The sequence below is a fragment of the Lycorma delicatula genome, chromosome 7 (assembly GCF_047948215.1).
Source record: "Lycorma delicatula isolate Av1 chromosome 7, ASM4794821v1, whole genome shotgun sequence".
NCBI classification, from domain to species: domain Eukaryota; kingdom Metazoa; phylum Arthropoda; class Insecta; order Hemiptera; family Fulgoridae; genus Lycorma; species Lycorma delicatula.
This window is the reverse complement of record NC_134461.1, coordinates 136,010,137-136,036,683: the sequence shown is the minus strand read 5'-3', so window position 1 is coordinate 136,036,683 and position 26,547 is coordinate 136,010,137. Positions and strand designations below refer to the sequence as shown.

At 29.8% G+C, this 26,547-nt stretch overlaps 1 protein-coding gene and 1 pseudogene across 2 annotated transcripts in view; both read left to right on the top strand.

The window, feature by feature from the left end:
• LOC142327954 (uncharacterized) overlaps positions 1 to 9,127 on the top strand; it is a 56,147-nt gene extending 47,020 nt beyond the window's left edge. Inside the window, exons 6-7 of one of the 2 annotated variants that reach the window (XM_075371375.1) lie at positions 1,743 to 1,981; positions 8,990 to 9,127. In XM_075371375.1, the coding sequence (XP_075227490.1) occupies positions 1,743 to 1,964 (222 nt within the window). In that variant the 3' untranslated portion in view covers positions 1,965 to 1,981; positions 8,990 to 9,127. Of the gene's footprint in view, positions 1 to 1,742; positions 1,982 to 8,989 lie in introns of those variants that run through there. The other variant, XR_012757131.1, reaches the window with a different exon arrangement.
• LOC142328391 (uncharacterized) overlaps positions 6,243 to 26,547 on the top strand; it is a 39,828-nt pseudogene continuing 19,523 nt past the window's right edge.

Below are 26,547 nucleotides of genomic sequence, written 5' to 3'. Positions count from 1 at the left end.
TTTTTGCAACCATTTTAGCCATTTCAATCATATCTCAGCTGTTTATCAACCAATTTTAACAAATGAGTTCACTTTATTAATGATAAATGGCTTATTATTTTATCTAATAAAAATAATTTGATAAAAATATTAGTAGACTGAATAGTTATAGTTCTATATTAATATTTTCAGACCTGGTAATTACTAACTAATTTTAATGGCTGCCATTTTGGAATGTTTCATTTATTTTGAAGATGTTGTTGGGTACATGTAAGTTTCATTAAAATTTCTATATAAGAATAGAATACCATTTTGTATTGTCTTGATAAACCAAATTTCTCATTAGTTTAATCAAAACTCTCCTTTCCTTCATTACGATTTTGCTATCCCATCTATAATTAAACACTTAATCATAAGGTTGTTCCCCCATTTAATGTAACAAATTACTTTATTTCACATTTACAAAGAACTCAATTGGGAATTTTTTTATGGATGTCAATTGAAACAAGTATTCATTTTTTTTTTTTTTAATATTAATTAAGACTTCTAATAAATTTTTGTCCGTCCAAATACGTTTTAACTGGAACACCAGTAAACCAGGGGAGTTGTAATAACACTTTTTATACATAATTTTCTTCAATTCAACTTTGTAATATGTATGAGTAAATAGCTCATTGCCTTGTTTTACAGTGTTATTTATTTCACTGTAAAACATTTTGGAGGTAAGGTTCTTTGTTGACGTGAATGTTTTCTCCTGTAAGCCACCACATGAACTAATTCTGATTTCATTTTTTTACTTCATAAAGGAATTTGCTGTGGTAGCCTCTTTAATTCTTTCTTTTTTTTTTCATGTAACTTCTTTGAAGATATTTTTAAACAAAATATATCACTTACAAGGGTGATTACAAGATACTTTTTAAGTTGAACAAATTCATGAAAAATTATATATTTTTTTCATTTTTTCTCAAGATTGCTAATATGAATTATAATGAGATGATATCACACTAATATCTTTCTTATATTGAATGTATTTTTATTCTCGTGTAGAAATTTGAACTAATAATTCGGGTTAAAAAAATTCAATCTTTCAAGAGTCTTTACTTCATGCTCTGTTGCGATCTCTTTGTCTAGTTGCTTTTCATTTTTATTATTTTTATCCAATCACAGAATTCTTACATTTGTATCTTTTTTAAGTATGTTCTAAGATACAAGCCAATTAATTGTTTGTTAGTAGCTATGTTTTTAATTTACTGCAGAGCTCTATTTTTAAGGAAGAATTTTGTAGCGCAAATTTTTTTTTATATTAAATATAAAGTTTACTTTATTCTTTTCTAATATCAGGTATGGTTTAAAATTACACAGTTTTGTTTAGATAGCGTAACAATCTTATTAGATTAAAGAGGTAAATTAACTGAATCAAGGTTTGTTTTGGGAAACTTAATCACATCAGTGTTGATTTTCACTTTTAATAACGGTATTTTTAGTTGTACTCATTTATCCATAATTTTTATAAACTAATTTTTTTTTAGATGTTTGTATTACAAATCTCAAAAAAACATTGGTTAAAACAATAAATAATTGCTTTATATTAAAGTAGTGTGATATTTATGAGAGAATTATAATAAAGATGTTAAAGTCAGCATTAAAAATTGAAATCTTCATCATATATTTGCAGTTGTTTATTCATTTGTTCAAGTACCTATTAACTTTTAAATGTTATATTTTCTATAGATAAATTTATATTTTCTTTTTCTTTTTTGTAGAAAACAAGACAAGGTGCTGGACATCCAAGAGTACTTCAGAAAAAAACTGTCAAGGAACGTCTTGCAAAGAAATTAGGGATTATGTGCAATAATCGTAGAGGATCATGCAGTTTTACTGGTTCCAGCCAGAATGAATCACAAACTTTATCACAGCCACAGTCATCTCATAGTTCATTCAGCCAAGCGATTCCAACTTTTGATTTGTTTGGCAGTCACAATTGACTTGATGATTTTTCTGGGTATGTTGTAATTGTGTTATGAGCTCTTAGGTCAGCTCTTAATGACAGTAGTAAAATCTCATTCAGATCCTTCTTAACTTTTCTGCCATTTCTCATTTTCATAATCCCCCTCTTTGTTAAGACAGTGTGTCCATTACATCACACATACTCTGATAGATTTCTTCCACTTATGTTCCATCACATTAAGTAACTTTTGTTTTGTTAACTTTTCAAATGTGTACGATCTTTTAAATTATTTGATTTAGGTAAAGTTCTTTAAAATATATTTTAGCAAGAAGTCTGTTTGGAAATCAATGAAAGTTAAATTTTTTCATTAAAAAAGAGCTAAAATAACAATAAATAGTGTAATTTGATTTTTTTTAATGGAGATGTTTATAAGATCTTAATAATTACAGACAAAAATCAGAATCCTTGAAATTTTTAAGCTATCACAATTGGTAATTTGGTAGGTCATTTTTGGTTATTTTGGGAAGCAGCACCCTGAGAAGTGTGTACAGACACAATTATCGTAGTGAAAGAGCATTTAGTTTTCTGCCAGATCTGGAAGTTTAACCCAAATTATCATCCTTCAGTTGATGCAGCAATACTCCCTGGTGGTGGTCCTGTTTTTTCCAGTTAGTTTGTGACCACCACACCACAAGAAAAAAAAACTTAGCCATGAATTTTCCTGCTCGTGGGGAACTTAATTTGCTTCCTTTGGTGCACTTTTAGTTGTTTCATATTGTGTTTTGTCTCTGGTGTGTAATAATAGTGAAACTATGTTTAAATGTACTACTGAAAAATGTTGAAAAAACTCTGCAGATTTGTGTTTTTATATAAGTCCAAACCCTTCGAGTAGTATTCTATCAAATGCATTTTTGTTTAACTGTTAAAAAAGACACAGTACCTGTCAAGCAGAAAGCTTCTTTATATCCTAAATATTATGTAAAATGTAGCAAGACGGGGTCTATCAAGATGTTTGCAATGTCTGCAAGTTCATGTACCTTTAGTTGGTAATCATTTAATATATCATTATGAATTTTTGTAATGATTTTGTTGGTAGTTGGGACTTTTTGGCATCCTGAGCATTCGTCATCTTTGTTTAAATTTAGCCATCCATTTTTTTACTATTGAAAATAAAGGAGGTGAATCCTTTAAAATAGAATCTATCTGTTTTTGTATGTTTGTCAGGACCTTATTAAACTAATGTATTCCCTAACGGCTAAAAATTCAATTTTATCCATTTTTCAGGAAAGTCAAAACTAGCTGTAATCGCCACAAATGTGTGACTAAACACACATGTCCCAGCAGGCCATCTAAAGGATCGTACTTTACAAATATGGAGGTCATTTGGTCATACTTACACCATCTTTGGGTCAGGCCAAGAACTTTCAGAACATTCCTTCTAACTTACCATTAATATCTGGTATTATTTTTTCATTTGTTAAAATCCTTTTACACAGCATACGAGGTCTGTATATAAAGTAATGAGACTAGTTTTTTTTTACTGCCAAAATGACAACACTGTAAAGTTACTAGTAACATATGGTTATATGAACAGCTGATTTATATTTTGTATTAATACTTTAAGTCTATTGTTGCCACGTGAGACATAAACAAAACTTTTCATGAAATGAGTTTTTGTTGTGCGTTAAAACAAAAATGAGTGATACTAATTATAAGCAAAATTGTCCAATCAAGTTTTATGTTAAAACCCTGTGAGAATGCTACTGAAACTTATTTAAACTTATGAAATTGAAAAAGTCATATGGAGATGACACTCTGTCACCAGCCCAAGTTTTTAGTTGGTTTAAAGCATTTTCAGATGGCCGGGAATCAGTTGTGGACGATCCATACTTTGGAAGATCATAAACGTCAAAAAGTGATGACAGTGTTGAGCGAATTAGAGACTTTTGGAGTATTTGTCTACAGGACAGACTGTAAATCAATATGTTTACCAATAAATTCTTGACAGACTGGAAAAAGTTGCCCACGTGAGACCAGCCATCAAAGACAACTGGATGTTGCATTATGATAATGCAACTTGTCACACTGCAGTCTCAGTTAATGAGTTTTTGACAAAGGAAAACATTCCTGTAGTTCCTCAACCACCTTATTCACCTGACTTGAATCGCGCTGTGACTTTTTCCTGTTCCAGACTTTTAAAGAATACCTCAAAGGACACCATTTTGGAACAGTAAAGAACATTAAAAAAATGTAACCGAACATCTGAAGGAAATTCCGGTTTCTGAGTTCCAACACTGCTATGAAGAGTGGGAAAGCCGTTTGAAGCATTGCATAGCTTCCCAAGGGAACTATTTCAAAGGTGATAGAATGCATGTATAATTGGATTGTAAATAAAAAGTTTTTCTGAACCGGTCTCATGACCCGAATACCTGTTGCTAAATTTCATTGTTGTACTGTAATCAGGTATTTTAAGAATGTGAAGAAAATCACTTATAGAATTTCAAAATTTTATTTAATTATTTTACTGTGGAAATAATTTCAAATTTTAAGTTATACAAACTGTTGTCTTTTGATGATTCTTTATTTTATAGAATACATTTTGTCTAATTATTGAATGTATTACTTGCACTCTGTTCAAATGACAATTTATAAACTAGGAATTTTAAAATATGCTTAAATTTTGAGGCATCATTAAAAGATTATATATTAATTTATTTAGATTAAATGTTTTGTAGTCCATTTATTTCTTTCCTCTGTACATTAAATAACTATATATAATAAAAAGTAATATTTTTTCAGCCCCCGCAAAACAGAATTAGAGAACACTCTTACCTTTACTTTTTTATATTCATCGAAACGTTTTCAGGGCCAAGCCCATATTCAATGATATGTATATTTTTTTAATAAACTTTTCCTTTTCTACGTTTACACATTAATTTTAGCTTTTTACATTTTAAAAATTTCAGAACAAATATTTGTTCAGTCAAGAGAATGAAAAAGTATTGCACTAACTATTAATTTGTTACCTAAATAAACTATAAATAAATAGGAATAGGGATAAATTAATAGTTATTGCAATACTTTTTCATACTCTTGATTGAACAAATGTGTTGTGAAATATTTAAAATGTTTTAAATTTTATTAACAAACAATTTTTATAAAATAAAATGTAAAAAGCTAAAATTAATGTGTAAATCTAGACAAGGAAAAGCTCATTGAAGATGGGCTTGGACCAAAAACCATTTTGATATACATAAAAAAGTAAAGGAAAGCATGTTCTCTAATCCTGTACTTTGCAGAGGTTGAAAAAAATATATATATTTATATATTATTTTTTTATGACCGCATAGGATCACTTAAGTCAATCCAATATCCAAGTCTCTTCGATGGGACTGTTTGGGCTTTGTGGTCCTCCCAGTACTTTTTCTTATGTTCCGATCTTTGTGCCCTTTCTTGCTCATGTTGTGAGTTTTTTTCTTATAAGTGTGAAGTGATTGTTTTTTTCTTGACTTTATTGTTTAATTTTATCTTATCTTGTGGGGTCTTCTGGTATAAGGCTAATTTTCCTTCAGATCCTCTCTTATTTCTCTGATCAATCTGCATCCTGTTTTTGAGTCGAGATTGTACTGTACTAGCTGTTTCAGAAGTCTTGACTCTTGCAACCTCATGATACATCCAAAGAATCCTTGTCTCCTCTTACCCCATGGTATCAGTGTTGAGTTTTAATTCTTTGTATGCAATTTTGTTTGGTACAGTCCTTCATTGCTTATCTTTCTGGCACTTTTTATTAATGCAGGTTCTTCAGATTCTTTTGATTTTCTGGAGTCTAATCTATCTTTGATTGTTTGTTTAGGTGGAAGAGTGTTTTTGCTGCATAAGTGACTTCTGGTTTTATAATTGTGTATTAGTGTCTTATTTTTGTATTTATTGATAAGCATTTTTTATTGTAAGTATACCAGGTTAATTTTTGAACTTTGGCTAGTTTGTTTCTTCTTATTGGATCGATTTTTTTAAATTTGTATTGTTTGTTATTATTTCTCCGAGGTATTTAAATTGGGTTACTATTTTGATTTTTATACCATTTATGTTTACTTCTTTTAATCATGTTGGTTTTTGGGGCATAATCCTCTGTCTTTCAAATGATATTTTGAGCCCAATTTTATTCGCAGTGTTTTGAAGTTTTACTGTCTGTGATCTGGCTTCATTGATGTATTTTGCTAGCAGTGCCAAGTCGTCGGAGAAACCAAGACAGTTTATTTTGATTTTTCAGCCTGTTTTTACTTGTGAGGGACATTTTTTGAGTCATTCTTTCATTATGATTTCTAGAGTGCAGTTGAATAATACTGGTGTGTGTGTGTGTGTGTGTCACATAAAGAAACAGAGAAACTTTCAGATCCTGTTCTACGGGTGAATATATTAAAAAAAGTTCATATAAACACAGGTCTGGAAACGCTTTGTTTTCAAGTTACGGCTAGTGAAAGCATTCGCCCATATTTGAGCTTTTCCAATAAAAATAAACTTTAATTTTTGGGGCTTAAATTGAGGAGTAAAGTTGGTGGTTTCTTATATAATTTGAGCTGGGAAATAGGATAAAGTTAGTCCCAGATCTGTAACTCCAGTAATTTTTAAGATAACAGACATAAAACAAAATTCAGTGTCGAAAGATGTTTTTTTTTTTTTAGGTTTGTAGTACAATAACATTAAATGACTAATAAGTGCAGACAGAACATGTAGTATCAAAATCTGTACAGTATTAAATTCTAAGACAATTAATATAAATGTAGCCAATAAAAAGTAAGTAAAAACTTTTAAAATAGGTTTTTTATTGAAGCAAAACAGATGAAAAATTCTCTATCTAATAAACATTCTTTTTAAAAACAAAAAATGAAAACTTTTTCTTCAATGTATCAGTATTTACTGATACAGTGAAAGAGTCACTTCCAACGTGATAGTTTTCTGTTGAATGCCAGTTAAATCATCATGTTACTGATGAACATCATGTGATTCAGCGTTGCCCAGACACTAGTACCAGGTAAACTTCATTTCGCACTGGTTTGTCAAAAAACAAGTGTGGTAATCCTCAAAATTTACGGCCAACAGATCACACCCCCACCCCGCTCACGAGTGGTTAAACTTCTTTCATTGACTTGTAGACAACGCCGATAAGGTAAATTCAATTTTATTTACTGATGAAGCCGCTTTTACGAGAAACAGTCTTCAGTTCTAAAAATATCATTTATGGACAATTTTTGTAACAATTACTGTAATTGAGGTTTGTTATTCTGTTACTGTTTATCATTTCATGTATTTAATTTTTTTGTTTTCCTATATAGAGAATAATGTTTATTAGGTACAGAAAGAATAACACTATTTTCTATTTTTCCTGTGTTTTGCTTCAACAAAAAACAAATTTTCAAACGTTTTTATTTACTTTTTATTGGTTGTATTTACATTAATTTTTTCAGAATTAAATTTTCTACAGCTTTTGTAAATAAATCTTTCACATTTATTAGTCATTTAACAAAGTTATTGTATTACAGACCTAAAAAAAACTTAGTTTTTCGTCACCAAATTTCATGTTTTATGTCAGATATCTTAAAAAAAAAACTACTTGAGTTTTGGGACTTGTTTTATCCTATTTCCCAGCTTAAATTACATAAGAAACCATCAGCTTTACTCCTTAATTTGGGCTAATTACAGTAGAGCTTTTTTTTATTAAAATAGCTAAAATCTGGGCGAAATCTTTCACTAGCCGTAACTCAAAAACAAAGCATTTTCAGACACATGTTTATATGAACTTTTTTCATTATTTTTACCAGTAAAACATGTCCTGACACAGGGTGTCAGTGGGACACCCTCGTGTATGTGTGTGTATTTTTCCTGTTTTTTGTCTTCGGTGATTTGGCTGGTTTTATGCAGCTCTCCAAGATTACCTATCTAAATGAAATGTAAATTGGGGTTTGAAAACCAGAAGAAAAAGTGTCAGATGAACCGGTGGAATTTAGAGAAGCTTGAGGAAGAGGAGGTAAAGAAGATTTTTTAATAGGACATCGCAAGAGGTTTGATTAAAAAAGATAAGTTAGAAAATATAGAAGAAGGTTATAAATAAAGGAAATTCTTAAATCAACAGAAACAAACTTATATACTCAAATCTTGCAATAGTGAAGCATTGCTGGGTCAGCTAGTATAAAATAATAGAAAAAATTATTAATGTATATGATAAAAAAAAAATTTATACATACCTACTAGTTACCGGAAATTAATATGGGAAATTTAACTTAATTACTGTGTTTTGTTGGTTTATATTTCATATAATAGTAAATTTTATTAACACAATGGTCAATATGTTAATGAGTTATTTGAAATTTCAAAAATACAACTGCTGAAGAAAATGAATTATTTATATTGTCAATGTATGTTAATGTTATTTATTGTCAAAGTATGATTTCATTTTAGTGTAAAAAATGTCATCACCCATATGAATTAGGCCCAGACATATAATAATTTTAATTTTAGATAACTGGAAAGCACGTTATTTTTAAATAACAGTTTATAATATTAATGCATTAAAATAATTCTCATAATATGTCTAGAAGCCCAAAAACTTAATTCAACTTCTAATGTTTGTAAATGTGATTTATGAAAAAAAAATCAATGTGTATCTGTAATTTAAAAAAATAAATTAAAATTAAGTACTATCTGCTGTTCATACTATCTTATTATTTGTTATAAATAAAAGTATTTCCATTTAAACGAAAATAATGAGAATATGTGGAACATATTGTGACCATCCATCCAGAAAATGTGTTATATTCATTTGATGGTTTTATAAATATTTTTTTGCAAGAAAAGTAAGATTGCAGAAATGTTTTGAGTCTGGTAAGCAGTACTGCTTGAACTACACCACATCATTGCTGCTTGTATTACAACTGTTATATAATTTTTTTCTGGTGTTCTCAGAGAAACTGCAGAACTCCTTTATTCACTTACAAGTTCAAAATGAATGACTTGCCTAAGATCTTTCATTCCTTTTAACATTTTATCTTAATTTCTGTATTTCAGATGCTCTGATGAAGATGATTTGTCTATCGGTGGAAGCAGTGAAATAGGACAAGTATTAACACAGCGTAACCACCGAACAACTATATCAAGTAATTTACGTACAATGAGTCATAAGAAAGCGGTTGCTCTATTGTCACGTTCTCAACTACAAGCTCGTTCAGGAACTGCAAAAAAAGACCTGTCGATAAACCAGCCACTTCTACAAAACCTACTGGCAGTAGTTTACTTGACAGTATTTTAGATAGCCAGACAAAGTGGCATTCAAAAAACGCTGAAATAATTCATAATCATACAGATGGTTCTGTATCTGTTAAAGTTACAGAGAAAAGGGTCAATGTTAATAAAGAAAATGGTAACTGTAAAACCACTAAGACTCCATTATATCCTGGTAGTAGTAATCCACATGGCAGTAGATTTTCAAGTTATGATTATCAGTCAAGAGATAGAAATATTAGCAGTGGAAGACCGACTGACATGCATTCAAGTAATCCATCATCTTCATTTCCTTCATCTAATCTATCTTCATTTTCTTCAAATAGAGCAGGATTTACTTCTAATTATGGTATTGGTATATCTCCATTTACAGGTGCAGCACCAATAAGATTCCGTATGAATTTACCACCTCAACGCCCTAATATACATACAAATCCTGTCGTCCCTCCTTTGAGACAACCTCCTTTTCCTGATCCACAGTTATTTACTCAAGAACCATCACCATCAAATTCACCAAATGAAGAAGAAGAGGTTGATATATATAGCGATATAGAACCGGAGAGAACAACCGACAATGATGGTGAAGAAGGTGGTGAGAAAGTTATGGTATGTTAGAGCCACCACCAGAACCTCCAGCATTATTAATGGGTCTTGGACAAGATGATATTGATGAAGAACACGATGAAGGTGGCCTTGTTATCGATGATCAGCCTTTGCCACCACAACAGCCACCTCTAATTCCACCACCACCTGCAGAAGAATATGATCCTGCAGAACCGTGTGAAGACTCAAACTCATCAGACGGTAAGAAATTTTTTTATTTTAATTTGCTATTTTTGTATGCACATTCAGTTATATCAGTTTGAAAATGGGTTGGGTGATGGTCTGTGTCTTAATTGTATGAATTCAACCGTTAACTTGGAACTAAGTCAGATCGGAAGGTATTTGATTAAAAAGATAGTTTAACTATTCCTAATATTGCTATCTGTTTTTAACCTTTCCATACATGCAAACATTGTCCTTCCTGTGGGACTTATTCCCAGTCTGCTGTACTTATTAATTATTATATTTTTCCATTATTCCTGTCTGAATAAATTTTCTTTCAATTTTAAGTATAATAAATTTTATAAAAATCAGAATGGCAAGAAAAGCGATCATGTAAGTCTACATCAACTTAAAATGATAAGGTTCTGCATTGCCATTAATTTTATTAGACCTGCAGTTTCAAAATGTATTTTGAAAAACTGCAATTACAGTATTTAAAACATTAAATAATATTAACTGATTTTTTTGTTTGATGATATGAACTTGATTTGTTACTCTTTTGTCACACTTATAATAAAATATTAATCGTTTGGTAGTAGATGTATATACAAAACTTATTAAAAAATTATACAGAAAATGCACCATAAAAACATTATTTAGGACATCCATACTAGAATTTGCACTTAAAATATTTGCTCTTTATAAGAGCTATGGTCTTTTGAAATATAACAGTAAAATGTTGCTAGTTGATGTCATCTGCTAGAATATTGTACTCTGCAGTACACAGACTAATGCCAAAGCAGTGTGTGTTGCAACATACTAAATGTTAAATTCATAGTGATTAATATTGTATTATACATTTGTTTGTATATAAATTGTACTTACATTTTTGTATAAAAAGTGTAGAAAGGTTAAGTATAAATAAACTAGTATAAGAGTCCATTAGCAATTTACTCCAAATGGACCAATGCTTGTTTATATCATCTATTTAAAAGGAAACTTAATAAATGCCTAATAAAAACACATCATACAGGTCCAAATCATTATCCAAGGTTTATTTGGGTAATTTGTTGTGTTTGAATTATGGTGCTTTTCTGTAAATAGGGCAGGTACAAAATTTGACTTATATTTAAGCAAGAATTTTCTAAAATAAATTTATTGCGTAGATTAAATGATAATTTGATACTGAAATAAAAAATTGGGTTTTCTAATAAACTTGAAAAATACATTTATTTTTAATTTTTTTCTTGAAATGAAGAAACTGAAAGAGCTTGTTGATCTATTCTTCTTTCTTGTATTGTAATTTAAATCCCAACATGACAAATCTGTGAACATATCAGTACAAAATTACCAGTTAAGTTCTTTTGCACTGTCATACAATTGTGTATCTCCTTCAGATAGAAAAGTACACATATTAGCAGAATCACTTGGGATGAAAACTTCAAATTGAGACTACTTTTTATCTAAATGCTTGAATAATATATTAATCTGTCCAATTTACATTGATTTAAGGGAGAAATGTGTGTGTATTTGAATTTTTTCTTATTGAATATTTGTAAATATGACTTGACAAAATATTTTAGGTTTTCAATAGTTTTATTGCTATAGTTATTATGGTAATATTGCAGTACACCCATTTTTATGAGTTGACTTGAAGCAAATTATTTTACATAAACAAGAAATTTTTTTTTTAAGACTACTACAAAATGTCAAGGGTAAAAGGTTTTCAGCAGTTTTGAGATTTAAATGTAGTACACTGTACATTATTCTTTTTACTTTAAAATCAGTGTTGTTATTTGATTTAAGTCCCCTTTAACAATATTTTTTAATATATTGTTTTTCATACTACAAATATGAAAATATGTAAATTGTAAATAGGTAATATTACCAAATATGTTGAAAAATTGAAAGGATTCATTTAATTGTTTAATTAAAAATCCTATTAATTTTCATATAGCTACATCACTTGACTTTTTTTTTCAGGATTTGATGAGAAAAGTCATCCAAACTATGGAATGTATCCAACTGTTGGTCCATTACCAGATTCTATGTTATCTTCTAAGCCTATTCATTCTGATCGTGATGATGATGATGATGATGATGATGATGAAGATGAAGATGAAGATGAAGATGATGCCGATTGTCCTAATTTTTCTATGTATTCAGCTGCAAGCATGAATATTGCTCATAAAAATGATGAAATGCAATTAAAGAAACTTAAAATAAATGATGATGAAGAAGAAGAGGATATTTCATTACCTTCTGTTGATGAAAAGTATAAAAATAATGATGAAATGATTGATGTACCATTACCCCCTGAAGATGTTAATGATAAGAAAGATATCGATGAAGTGAAGGAAACTGAAAAGTTATCAAAACATAAAGTAAGTGATGAAGATTTAGATGATGATGATGATTATGATGATGACGACGACGATGATGATGCTGATGCTGATTGTAACAAAGATAAAAATGAAAAAGATGAAATGGATGATAGTAAAGATTCTAATGAAAATGAAGGTAACGCAAATGATTCAAGAATAAAGGATGATACTGAAAATACTTCAGATATTCCTATTCCAGAAGATTTGAAAGAAGAAGATATTCCTATACCTGCCGATATTAATAATGAAAACATTCCAATACCTGAAAATAATGATAATAATGAAAAAGATGTTGATATTGATATCAATGAAGAAAAAGAAAATGATACTGGAAATGTTAATGATAATTCTGTTGATTTTAAAAGTTCTGTTTCAGTCGATAAGTTAGAACAAATGAAATTTAAAAATGTTGTAAGATCCAATGGAAATAAAGATATCGATGGTGAAGATGAATGTAGTACACAAGATGTTCTTGATCTTGCTATCGGATCTGAAGGAAATCTTCAAGATAATTTAGCTAATGATGAAAATGAAGAACCAAGTATAAGTATACATATGGAAAATCCTGAAGAACTTGAAGAGGGAATTGATAAAATGCCTGATGCTGGTGAAAAACCTGATGGACTCGTTGATATAACAGATGAGGAGATGAGTGTGTATGATGGACAAGATAACTCTGATAATTTAGAAAAACTATCTGATAACGATAAAGAAAATGAATGGAATGATAGCCAAAAAGATATCGATATGTTTGATTCGGATGATAATAGCCTTGTTGGTGGTGCAACATCTGCCGTATCAGCCGGTACATTAAATAATTCTGATAATCAGCCAATATCTACTCTTCCGGGGTTGGAAGGACTTGAGACAGAAACCATATCAGAATCAGAAGATGTAAATTTTGACGAGTTACCTGATGGTAATCAAAATGAAGAATAAGGTATTCAGAATGAAGAATATTCATCTTCAAAAAGAAAAAAGAAAAAAAAGACTAGGAAAACTGCTTCCATGAGTGAAACAGAAGATGCCAATGGAAAGTGTCAGTTGGACACGTTAGAATTTGAAGAAGGCGAAATTATTGAAGACAAACCCAAACAGTCGTCAAAAAAAGATAAAAAATCTAAAGGAAAACACGAAAAGGATGTTGATAAAGAAGAGGCTGCTGTTCCTCATGCAGTTACTGCTACAACCCAAGTTAATAAAGAAGTAGCAGTAGTAGCAGATAAAAAGCAAAAAAAGAAGAAAGAGAAAAAGGATTCATTAAAAGATAAAAGTGCAGTTGGAAACAGTACAAATAAAAGTAAAGATTCTAAAATTAAAGAAAAGACTGTGAAGACTGGAGAAGCTGATGAAAATATTGGTTGGAAAAAGCCATCAAAAAGTACAAAGGAAAGGAATTACAGGGATGGAAAGGAAAAAGAGAAAGATGATAAAAAACAGGAGCCTGCCAAAAAGGAAAAGAAAAGTAAAGAAAAGAGAAAAGAACTTGAACGTTATGTTGTTCGAAGGTTAATAAGTGAAAAGCCAAAACGACCACGGAAAGATGAATTTGGACGTGATTTATCACCTTCCAAATCACGTTCATTGACCCCACCTCGCTATAGAAATAGATCTCCCCTCAGAGTAAGAAATAGAAGTAGGAGTCGTTCTTGGAGATCTAGAAGCAGATCTAGAGGAAGGATACGAAGAAGTAGATCAAGAGGTAGATTTAGATCTCGTTCTAGAGAAAGAGGGAGAAGTAGGTCTCGTGATAGAATTAGAAGAAGTAGATCAAGAAATAGACGATCAAGATCCAAAGATAGACGTAGGTCGAAATCCAAAGACAAAACGGCTACTAAAGCAAAAAAAAGGAACAGAACTGTCAGCAGGACTAGAAGAAGAACTAAAAGTCGTTCACCATTAAGACCTAGTCGTAGGCAATCAAGGTCTTACAGTCAGTCATGGAGTCCATCCTGGTCAGGGTCTTCAATGTCACGATCTAGATCGGCTTCACCTCGAACCGGTAGAACACGTTCTTTATCTCGTTCATTATCAAGGTCATGGTCATGAGGACGTGAAGGGCATGAATCGCTTGTTGATGTAGGTCATAAAAATACTAGAAAAAATTTAACCGTTATAGTTACTAATAAAGATGCTGTGAGAAAAAAGGATAAGAAAAAAACTACAAAAAAAAGATGACAAAAGGAAAAGGAGACGAGGACAGTCTCCAGCACCATCCAAAGAAGTGTTTACTTCTGGTGATAACATACTGGTTAGTGTAAATTTTAAATCAAATAGAGGTACTGCTGAAATTGCCCCAGCAACAACTCCTGTATTAAGAGAAAGTTCTAAAAGGAAACGAGATGATGTTGATCCTGTTTCTGGTAAAAGAAAAAAAGATAAAAGTTCTAAAGAAAATGTCCCAGTAAGAAACAAATCTGCTCAAAAAGGTTTGGTCAACAAAAGTACTAGATTAACTAAATTAAATGAGGCTATGAAAAATGCAAAACCAGTTGCTATTATAGATTTAGACATGTCTCCTTTCAGAGAACAAACACCTTCACCAAAAGAAGTTATTATATTAAGCGATAGTGGAGAATAAAACGACAAACAGCAAAAAGAAATGGAAAAACAGTTAGAAAGGTTAGGTGAAGGTATGAGTTCTAGTCGTTTGTCATTAGATACAGATCATCAACAAAACACATCGGTTTCACAGCCAGAATCACCATCAACCCACAGTTTTATGATGACTAGTACTGGACCAAAAACACCTCCTGAACCTCATGTAAAGTTTTCTATTGTATCAAATAAACCACAGTTACGTGTTTTAGCTAATCCTTTAATGGAATGCGATGAAGAATTACGTCACGATGAAGCGACTGAAACTGACATGGATGAAGTAATGCATAAAGGTCCAAATACACCACCTGAACCTCCTCCTGATCTTAATACACCTGCTTCACCACCTGCTACACCTTATGACCCGTTTGATCCAACAAAATCTAGATCGCCTAGTCCTCAGCCGCCTAGCGATTCTGGTCTTCAGGTTAATAGTTCTAGAGAAGATAAATCTGTAGAAAGTTCTTCAAATTTACAAGGTGAAATAATGGATGATGGTCATGGAACAAGGATATTGGAACATAGAACGTTAACACCGCTGGTTGATTCTGATGAATTAAAGAAAACTCCAGAACCATTAAAGGTACTGTCGACTCCTAAATTGGATCAAAGTGGTGTAGAAGTATCTCCAAAACATCAGTCACCAGCATCAGTTGGTGTTGAGCCGACTAAAAGCGCTGATGATTCTTTATTAAAACCGTTTCAAAAATTACTAAGTACGGCGAACAAAATAGATGTTCCTGTACATAAATCACCAGACAAATTAATTTTAACTGTTGGAAATATGGTACAGCAACAGATAAACAAAATAAATCAAACTCCTTCAAAACAGTTAGGTGTAATTAAGAAACCGGCTAACCTTGTACCGGTTTATACACCGTCTATGACATTAAATTCAAGTAAATCAATTAGAACGCAACAAAATGGTGCTACTGGTGATCAAGTAGATGATGTTTTAGATTTAGATGCGGATTCACCTTATTCACCAGGTTCTAGTGAGGGAGATGACCTTTTTGATCCTCCACCTATGATGCCACCTCGACCATCAAAACAGCAGGCTCCACTTTCCTCTGCTTCAAAACCATCACAGCCGAAGACAACTGCTGTGGCGCCTTTGACGCAAAATAAATTTGATTTGCTTTTTTCATCATCACCCATGAAATTACCTGCTAGGCATGGTAAACACCACAGTGGGAAAGCTAACAAGAAAGGAGGTGCAAAAGGAAAAGGGAAAGGTTAGTATAAAGGTATATTATCTAATATTACACTGAGTTTTTTTTTATGCCACTGATCATAAAAATATTACTATTATTTTTATTTATTTTTTTTTTACATGCACCAAACTCTAATTTCTTAATCAGATAGATTAATTTCGCATGTTTTTCTAAAATTCAAAATGTACAATACAGATTGAACTGCAGTACTAGCACTAGCACTTGCATTAAATAACTATTAGTTATTATTCTGCATTTGCTTGCTTGTTGTGCTTTATCTACAAACTTAAGTTTGGTTTGACAGTTTCAATAAGAAATGTATGTAATCAGTGACAAACTAGTAGATTTTAACATGCATATTTCTAGATTCACACTGAGCTTTTATATTATGCTAGTATATGTTGATGTAAATTTGCTAATATGATTCTTTTTCCTAACAAAAAAAATCTAACTAGGACATTCATCCAAAAATTTGGACATTGTTTATAATAATTTGTGTGCTGTTTTCCAGAATAGTACATAGCTTATTTTCAGTGTACAACATAATAGCAGTATTTATTTATTTACAAAATCTATCCATACAATAAGCAAAATTTTCAATACTGAGTCAGCTTTTAATAGTATGTACCAGTGGTCGGCAACACGACGCTTGCGGGTGCTATGGTGCCCTCGATGAGATTTTTATACACCCTCACTATATTACACACCTATTAAGCCCAATAACCGTATCAGCATCGCACGTATTTAAGACAATATAATCGCACAAGCTCAGTGTCAGCAAATAGTAATCAAGGTCATACACTGACACACATGCTACTTTGCACGTAGGCATATTCTCACTTTTGATAAATTTGGTAGTATGTTACCGTATTCTGAGTGCTACATATTTCGAGTGTTATTATTATCTACTATATTTTATTATGTATTACTAGTAACCATATCGCGCAAGATCCTTTTCACTATCAAATACATGTTGTACTGGTTAAATGAATTTTATAAATAACCAGTCATGAATAATCGTAAAAGAAAAATTTATTGTTTTAATGTTGACTGGGAAGAACAATTTTGTTTTATTGACTTTAAAGGCAAATGTATGTGCTTACTGTGTAATAATAGTGTGGCGCCCCCAATAACTTTTGAATTTATTTTGCACCCTTACTAACAAAAAGTTGCAGACCTCTGGTCTGTACCATAAAAATAGCAACCTATTTATTATCATAATCCTATTCATCATCGACTGTAATCATTTCTGTAAAAAAAAAATTATGAACAAATTAGTTTCAACAAGTAAATTTTGATCTGTTTCTATACAAAATAAAATTATAAATTAACTGAAAAATAAAGTGTATCACAATCATTTATAAAATTGAAAACACTTTCAGTAATTATAAACAGTGAGAACCCATACCAAAAGAAAAAGCTAATTGTTCCTGCACATAAAAAGCCCTTTCTCTTGTGATCCCTTTAATATATATACATATATATAAATACATACACACATATTTATTTTCACTCTTGTGACACATATAACGCGCAATTTACTGTAACCTCAGAGATAGAAATAGATACTGTCCTCCACTATTCTGTCATTATACAACTTCATATGTTGTTTTTTCCCTATGCGCATTTCAGTTTGACCAAAGCTGCAAAGATGTCCCTAAAAATAACCTTCATACACCTATTGCAATCTATCCTCAATATTTGACATCTCTAAGTTTTCAGGCTTACATAAAGTGTAATTTATTTAAAACTGCAACATGTAAATTCTTTAAGCGTACATGTATTATAAAATTAACAGTGCTGCGTAGAATCCAAACGCCTTTTTCCTATAGTTCCTTTGGAAATTTTCCATTTTGTTGCATCCATTATAACCACAACCCTGAGCACAGTATAGACAATAGAATGTAATTAATATTTTACCCTTTTTAAAATACTAATAGATTTTTAGCGCCCTTTTTAAGAATTTGACAAAAGCAGTTTTTTTCTTTGTACAACACTTCTTACTCTTTGGATTCATATAATTTTTTTAAAAAATATATCTAAATTAATTTTCCTATATATAATAAATAAGCCTAAATTTTCATTTTCTAGCTGGTGCACACTGACTGTCAAACCAAAATAGTTTATTCCAAACCTTTCTTCCTAACAATTGTGGTGTAGTATCATGAAGTATTTCCCAGGCTTCTAAACGACAATTCTGAAATAAAATGAATATTTTATTGTTTTTATTATTACTATGAGTCCATAGCATCAGCAAAATTTGCATTATATTTCTGTTGTTATTCTTTGGGATCTTCCACACTGTCTTAGCCTTTGTCTTCATCTTAAATTAGAACACAACCATACATACACTTGTCTCAGATACTATAGGTCTACCATTTATTTCTTAAGTGCTATCGAGTTATTTTAGCGAGTAAATAATAATAGCACATATAACCACACTGTGCAACTGTGTGCAACATTTTTTTATTTAAGTCTGTAAACCTTTTTTTTTTATTTTGTTCCAATAAATCACATTATTTTTTATTTCTTTGTAACTTGTAGTTACATGTAGTTACATGTTACATGTTTGTAACATGTAGTTCATTCTTGCTTTAAAGAGCAACAACATAATGTTGTAAAGATACTAGAGCAGTCCTTAATAATTATTTTTTACTTAATTTAAGCTACTGTGAACGACGTAAATGTGTACATAATTATACTGAATTTCTAGCTAGTTGAAATTTTACCTTTTACCTGCTAGCAGTAATGGTAATGATATGCTAATAAAATATAAATCGTAGTGAAATATTTTCAATATTGTAATCTTATTTATTTGTATATTACGCTTTAGCACTGTAGTAAATAACAAGTTACCCTGCAATGAATGTAATTCGTTGTAAGTGTAAAGCACACTTTCAATGAATCATCAGATTTGAAAATTAATTTAAGAAAATATAAGTATTATTAAGAATTTGATTAGTTGATTTGGAAGCTGGTACAGTGACCCTTACACTTGCTGTCAATTTTTATTTTATTTTAATGTTTCTTTTTCATGTTACATGTTTATCCAATCTATTTTGACTGAAATTTATTCTATGCTTCACCATTGTCAGAATTTTTAAACATTTAACAATTAATTCCATCAATTATCTCAACATAACAACACTTGATGTGCATGTAAAGTATTTAAAGCATTTATGAATAAAATAAAAAAGGGTGAAGGAGATTGTTAATAGTTTAATTCTGGTATCACACTGGCCTGAGTCTTTATAAACCATTTTTCATTTAATTATGCAGTGAAGACTAGGATTTTATTGCTGACTCTTCTAGTGTAATTAAGGTTTAGATTCTATCTAAGTTTTCTTGATCTGTATGTTATCTGTTTTCAGAATTTCATTTCAGTCCTGAAAAAAAATAAAAACAGGTGAAGTAATAAAGATAAATGATATAATAGACATTTATTGTATTATCTCAGCTGTTTTTATTTCTTCTGAGAACTATTCATTGCTTGCTAGTATGAAATGCTTGGGTAGATAATCTTCTGCTGCTTTTAAGTAAAAAATTTATAGAAAACTACCATTCACATTAGAATATTGAGAAAATCTGATAAAACTTTTACGTGATATGTTTGTAATTGACTCTGGTTCTGGACCATAAATTTGAGATTTTATTTTAAAATTTTGAATAAGTAACAGGAAACTAGATAATTAAAAAAAATCACTAAATATACCAAAATGTTTGTGTTTGTATTTAGAAGTTCTTGAATTGGAAGTTCTCAAGGATCTTCCATAAATTGAACCTACATTTTAAACTTTCTGATATATAATTTTAATAAATGAAACATTATACCTCACTTACTTTAAAAAAGCATTTCAGAAACAAAAGATCTGTCAACAAAGTTGACAGATTTCCTATGGTTATTTACTCTTATGTAGTGGAAAAATAATTTTACATGAAAAACTTACCTATGATTTTTTTGGGGATAGTGGTAATTTTATGATGTTTTAGTGTAAAATTATCATTATAATTTAAACCAAAAAAGTTATAAAAATTTTTTTAAAAATTTCTACTTCACAATCTCCAAGATGACTTTCCAAGAAATTATTGATTTTTCTACATTTACTGTGTTACATGAAAGAAACTATGAAAAACCTGCCAAAAAATGTTCTACCAATAAAAAGTTACATGAAATTTCTTCTTGGTGGTGGAAGTGGTGAATAATGATGAAATTTTGCTGTAATATTACTACCAAAAGTTTATTATTTATACTTTCAATACTATTAAAAGTATTATAAACCACAAATGTTTTGAAAAATTAATTTTTTTAAGCTTTGATCAGCTACCCCACCCCCAACATTGCTCCCTAAAAAGTGTTTCTTATTTTTGGTTGTTTGCTCTACTACTGTGCCTAGGAAGACATTAAAAAAATTTGGTTAAAAAATAAGCTATAAATAAAAACGTTGTTATTTTTTTTCAATTTTTGGGGTAAATTTAAAAAAAAAATTGTAAGATAAGCATGCACATATGTACTGAGCTTAATATAAAGTGAGGCAGGTTATGTTAGAAAATTTTGAGAAGTGACTGCAAAATAAAAACCCTACCAATGGAGATAAAATTTGTTCATCCAGTCAAAATGTACGTACGAACATAACGCCCAACTTGTTTTTGTTTTTTTGTATCCCAGGAGGAAATGTTGATAGATGCAAAAACCTATACTCCATTTTTTTTATAATTCCTTTTTGCAGCATAGCCTTCATTTTTGACATTACTTTCCTTCTGGCAGAATAGCACTATGATGCTAGGAAAGTAAAAATTAATAGTTTAATCTAATTTCTAAACAAAACGGAATATCTTTATTGGCTAAGAACCGAGCAAATTTTAATGTTAATTGGCCAGTACGGTTGTATGGTTAATAATACAGGCCTTAAATCTTTTTATCATTGCTATCGGCTATTCCTAACCTAACCTATCTTTGTATAATGTATCTATGATATTTTTCACATATTATTGCTCTTTCTCTCGCTATCTGAGCAACCAGAGTGTTCGTATTCTTAACCTAACCTAACTTAATATAATGTATCTATGATATTTTTCACATATTATTGCTCTTTATCTCTAGCAACCAGAGTGTTCGTATACATCAATCGAAATTTGCCAAAACAAATAATCCTTATTGCAGCTTTGTTTTCCCACCTTCACATATTGAAATCAATGTCATACTGATAATATGCGTACAGGTAACAAACAGACACTGGGTTGATAATATGTGGATTATAGTTGATGTGATTTATGGTGGAACGTCTAAGTTCATTCTTTGTAAACACCATTGCAGATGTGATACCATCATATATCCTCTGCTTATAATAATCGTAGACTATACCAAATACAAGCATTGTTTCAAACTATTTTCCACAATTCTTCATAAAGGAAACGTACTTCTTACTATCATTTCAAGTCCTGCTAAAAACATACAGTTACAAACTGTGTAGAACACAATTTATTCTGGAGAAATTCAAAGACTTTTTCTTTGTTAATAATTTTCAAAAATAAATTGAGAAGTGACATAATTAAATTCTCATTTTACTATTAACACGACCAGTTAAAATAATGATTTAACAATTTGGGTAGGACTATTTTTATTATAGCCCTGCCCAGATTTTTATATTAGTCCAAAATAAAAGTACAAAGGTCATTTATGATATGATAAGGATGATGGTATTATAAGGCTTTTAATTTTCACTGGCAAAATGAAAAACTAGATCGTATTGCAAAACTGTACAAGAAAACAGGTTGTAAGAACATGTTCATTATTATTTTTTTCAGAATTATTTTCTTTGGAACTCATTTCTTTGTGAATTATTTCTTTGGGACTATTATGCAGTTCTTTCAGCATTGTGTTGCTTAATAAATGATTAAACTAATAACAGAAAAAAAAAATTTTTCAGCAGCACTTCCCACAGATTTAGAGAACAATCACTTCTTGAAATTTGTAAAAAATAAATAAAAATTGTAACTTTTTTTTTATTTTTCATTTTATACAGTAAAATAGAATGCATTTCATATGTTTTTTGTGTACCTTTGTAAGATAGAATGTGCTTAGGGTTTTTTATTTACTTTTTTTTTTTTACATAAAATCTGCATTAATTTTTACGGGTATCTTTATTTTTGTAATAATTTAGCAGGTACTGGTAGAAAGGAGGTTGGTGTTAAACTGGATGAAGATCAATTGAAAATTTTGGATGAGCTTCCCAGTTCAGCTGTTGAGATGCAGGTGAAGGATAAGGTAACATTTTATAACCCCCCATATGTGTGTACCACCTTTCTTTCCTATTTTGTATTTTGATATTAATTTTATAAATTCTGAGAAATAAATTTTGCTTTAAAACAAAAGCTTTTTAAATTATATAATTTGGAATATGAAGTTTTTTTTAATAACAATAAATGATTAGTGGATATAGAAGTCAGAATTCATTACAGTTGTTTATTGTTTACATCTATTTATTAGTAGTTTAGTACTCTTCTTACTATCTTCTTTTATATATGAATTACCCAGTTATCAATATTTGCCAATTATTTATTGTCATTCTATTTAGCTGCATTGTAAATTTTATCATTGAAAGTCCGTAAGCACTTACCATCTCAGATTTTTTTTAGTCTCCTGCTGTATTAATTTTTTTTTTTTTTTGCAAGGTTAGAATTTTGTTCAACATATATACATAACTTAAAGACAGGAGACATATAGAGTAATATTTTAAATCAGAACAAGTAATAGCATTATTTACAAAATAACATTAAAGTTTGTATGGAGTGGTAATATCTACTCATATGCCAATTAACAAACTAACTTTAAGAATTAAAACTTTAACAGGAGAAACTTATATAAGTCATATGTAAGTTTGACTTCCTGTTAGTATTTATAAGAGTACAAACATTTGTGTTCCTTATATTTGGGTCTGTTGAAGTTTGCAACTATACGTAGTGGGCAATAATAGTTGGGGAAGTCTGGATTATTGAATTCTTTTTTGTTAAATCACTATAAATGTAGAACATGTTAATTTTCAAGTATTTTAAATGATAAAACCTTCATTATAATAGTATTTTACTTAATCTGGCCCGTTCTGTAATTACGAAAAACACTGGATCTGTCTCCTTATAATTATCTTAATAGGCATATCTAAAATGTAAATCCCTTGACAAGTGACGATATTAAATCTAGATTGTTTTCGATTAGAAAATATGAATGTAGTGTTTATTTTTGTTAAATTGATGATTAAACTCATTAATACGGTTATTTTGAATCGACATGTCAAATTAATCATTAATTTTGTAAAAATATTTATTTCTTTTGAATTAACTGATTTTGTGCGTGGCTGAATCATCAGGGTCCTAGACATCTTTGTAATTTGTTATACCAGTAGATCACTGGGCGTATGTCTGAACCCGACAACAGAACAGCGACCAGAAGAATTAATCAAGGGAGCTTACTGAAGTGTTGAAAAGAACTGGTTTGGCACTGTTCCATTGTTGTCTTCTAATTAGTAACACATCCTGGCCGACAATTTGGGAATGTAAAAAGCTACACATACCTAACTAAACAAGTGGTACGGTTGTTTGCAGGCCCCTTTTGTAAAGCTACAAAAAATATCTAGATGTTTTACATACATTGATCATTCAGTTGTTATTGAACTACTGTTACGCTGCAGATTTATCTCCATTAATAATTCACTAAAATTTTAGTCTGTAGTTATTTTAAAAATTAATAGAAAGTCATGAATAAATTTAACTATTTATTCTTTTGAGTTTTTTTTAAAAACAGTTCCAAATCTTCTTTACCCTCTTGATTATCAACATCTGCTCTAAATTTTAGAACACAGTCGCAGTCTAAAATCATCTTAATGCTTGGGTGGAAGAAATCGGAAAGTAGGGGATGCAGATAAGCATAGAGAAATAAAAATGTAGAAGAGACAGCCTGCAAGTACAAAAACTAGTGGAAATTGTTACAAAAATTTTAGTTGTTAGAAAATCCAAGAATTGGAAGATAGGTCAGAAAATTAGTAATAAATTACATATGGCAAGAGATTTTATCCACATATAAAATTTAAATATAGCATAAGTAAGAGCCAGTGAAATGTGTACTCAACATTAAAGTTATTTATTATGCCTCTGAATTAACATATATTTCAGACTCTACAAGAAGAAAATATAATAAAGTACAGATGCGTGAATTAAAATGTTTGGAAAACTTAGAAAAAATATTATGAAGAGATGAACTTGCTGTGACGAGAGGAGGATCTCTAGGCTGTAGAATACTATAGGGAAGTTTTGTAGATGGTTTGGAGATTTACAAAGAAATCGGCAAATGAAAATATTAAATTAAAATATATAAATGTAATATTTTCAAGAAAATGTCCCAGAAAAATATGATTAAATTGTGTGATGAAGACCTGAAAAAAATAACAAAAGTAGAGAAAGTTTGTAAGAGGAGTTAATTGGTAGGTAAGAATGTGTTGTGTGAGCTGATAATTTGATAAAGGGAAAGGGGAAGCTGACATCAACAAGTCTTATTGTTTCTCTTTTTTTGTATTGTAATTCTGGTTCACCAGTGTCTTAACTGTTTGAATTATTAGAAAATATATAAAAAAAAAGAAATGTGCCTGAAAATATATATTCTATTTCTTAATATATAGCCCTAACTGTAAAAATGTTGGAGCAAAATTATAATAAAACATTTATCTGCTTAACTGATTAGTCTTAATTGAAATTAAATCTGAAAAATTGTTATATTTTCATTTCAATTTGTTATGTAAAGATTAACTAATGTATTAATAACCGGCTTTAAATTCAGATTCTGCTAAGAGTAACTGATAAAAATGATTAAAGAACACATAGTAATATTATGTACACAATCTGTATGCTTAACTTATCTAAAAATATTTCTCTAATAAGCATGTGAAATTTCATTTCTTTTATTTCCATTATTTTTTAATTACTTGTACAATAATGGAAGTGTTTTGATGCGAAACATTTCAGTTTTCATATTTCAACAGAGATATTCATTTTGACTGGTTACAGCGTGTGATGTCTGTATGTATGTGCATATGTATGTTGCATAACTCAAAAACGATTGCCATAGGATGTTGAAATTTTGGAGTTAGCACTGTTGTAACATGTTATACACCTCCCTTTTTTACTACAATTGAATATAAAATAAAAATTTTAATTAATAAAATATTTGGATCTTAAAGGGAAGGCAGCAGAGCAGATCGGTTCAAATCAGACATCATCTCCTTTTGTTTTTTTTTTAACTTTTTTACTTGTCTTTTTTTAATTTAAATATATTGATTTAATAATTATTAACCTGTGATTGTAAAAAAAATTACAGTAAGTAATTAAATGATAAAAAAAAAAAAATAGCGAAATAAAATTTTATTTAAAAATGTGTAAATGAAATTTAATAGGCATTACAGATGTGTATATGTAATATTTGCTGAAACATCTGATAATTTAATATTAATTGCGGATCGTATTATTTTTGGATTTTTTTAGCAAATTCTTAAAAAAATTGTATATTTATTTTTTAAACATCATTTTATTATTTGACAGAAAAATAAAATACATTTTTGAATTGTATTCAATTTAAAGTGATTGTTGAACTTTTTCTTCACTTGTGCATAATATGCACACGATTTCTGGTGTGTTGTATAAATAAAAGTTAATAATAATTAAACTATGCCGTTTAGTGAACTCCTGTATACTGGTTACAAATATTAATTTTGACTTTACAGCATAGAATAATCAGTTTTTATTATTAGATTATTTGGTAAATAATTTATTTATATAGTAATCGAAGGAGTTTTACTCTAACCTAATATTTCAGGTAAGATTGTTGAATTAATAATTTTATAAATATTTGATGTTAATAAAAACTAATATTTTAACAATTGTGTAACCATCCACTTTTATTTAAGAATTGGAGGATCATATCTCACTTGCAAATGAAATAAGTTTAAATGAAGTGCAACAAATATGTTGTATACATGTATATAATTTAATAGATCTACAAGGAAGTTATGTGGTGCCCACATCAGATTTTTTATTATACCAAATATATTATTAGATAATAGTTGAAAAGATTTTCATACAAGCTATTTATAAAGGGTTTAGTGATATTTGCACTTGTTTTAATTGATTTCTTGTTTGTGTGCAGTTTTTGAAAAAGTTAAACCGACAAGAACGTGTTGTTGAAGAAGTTAAACTGGTATTAAAGCCTCATTATGCCAAGAAGCATATTACAAAAGAAGATTATAAAGAAATATTAAGAAGAGCTGCACCCAAGGTACATTTTTTTGAAAGTTTATTTTCAATTTTAATTTTTTAAATTCAAAGATATGAGCATTGTGTT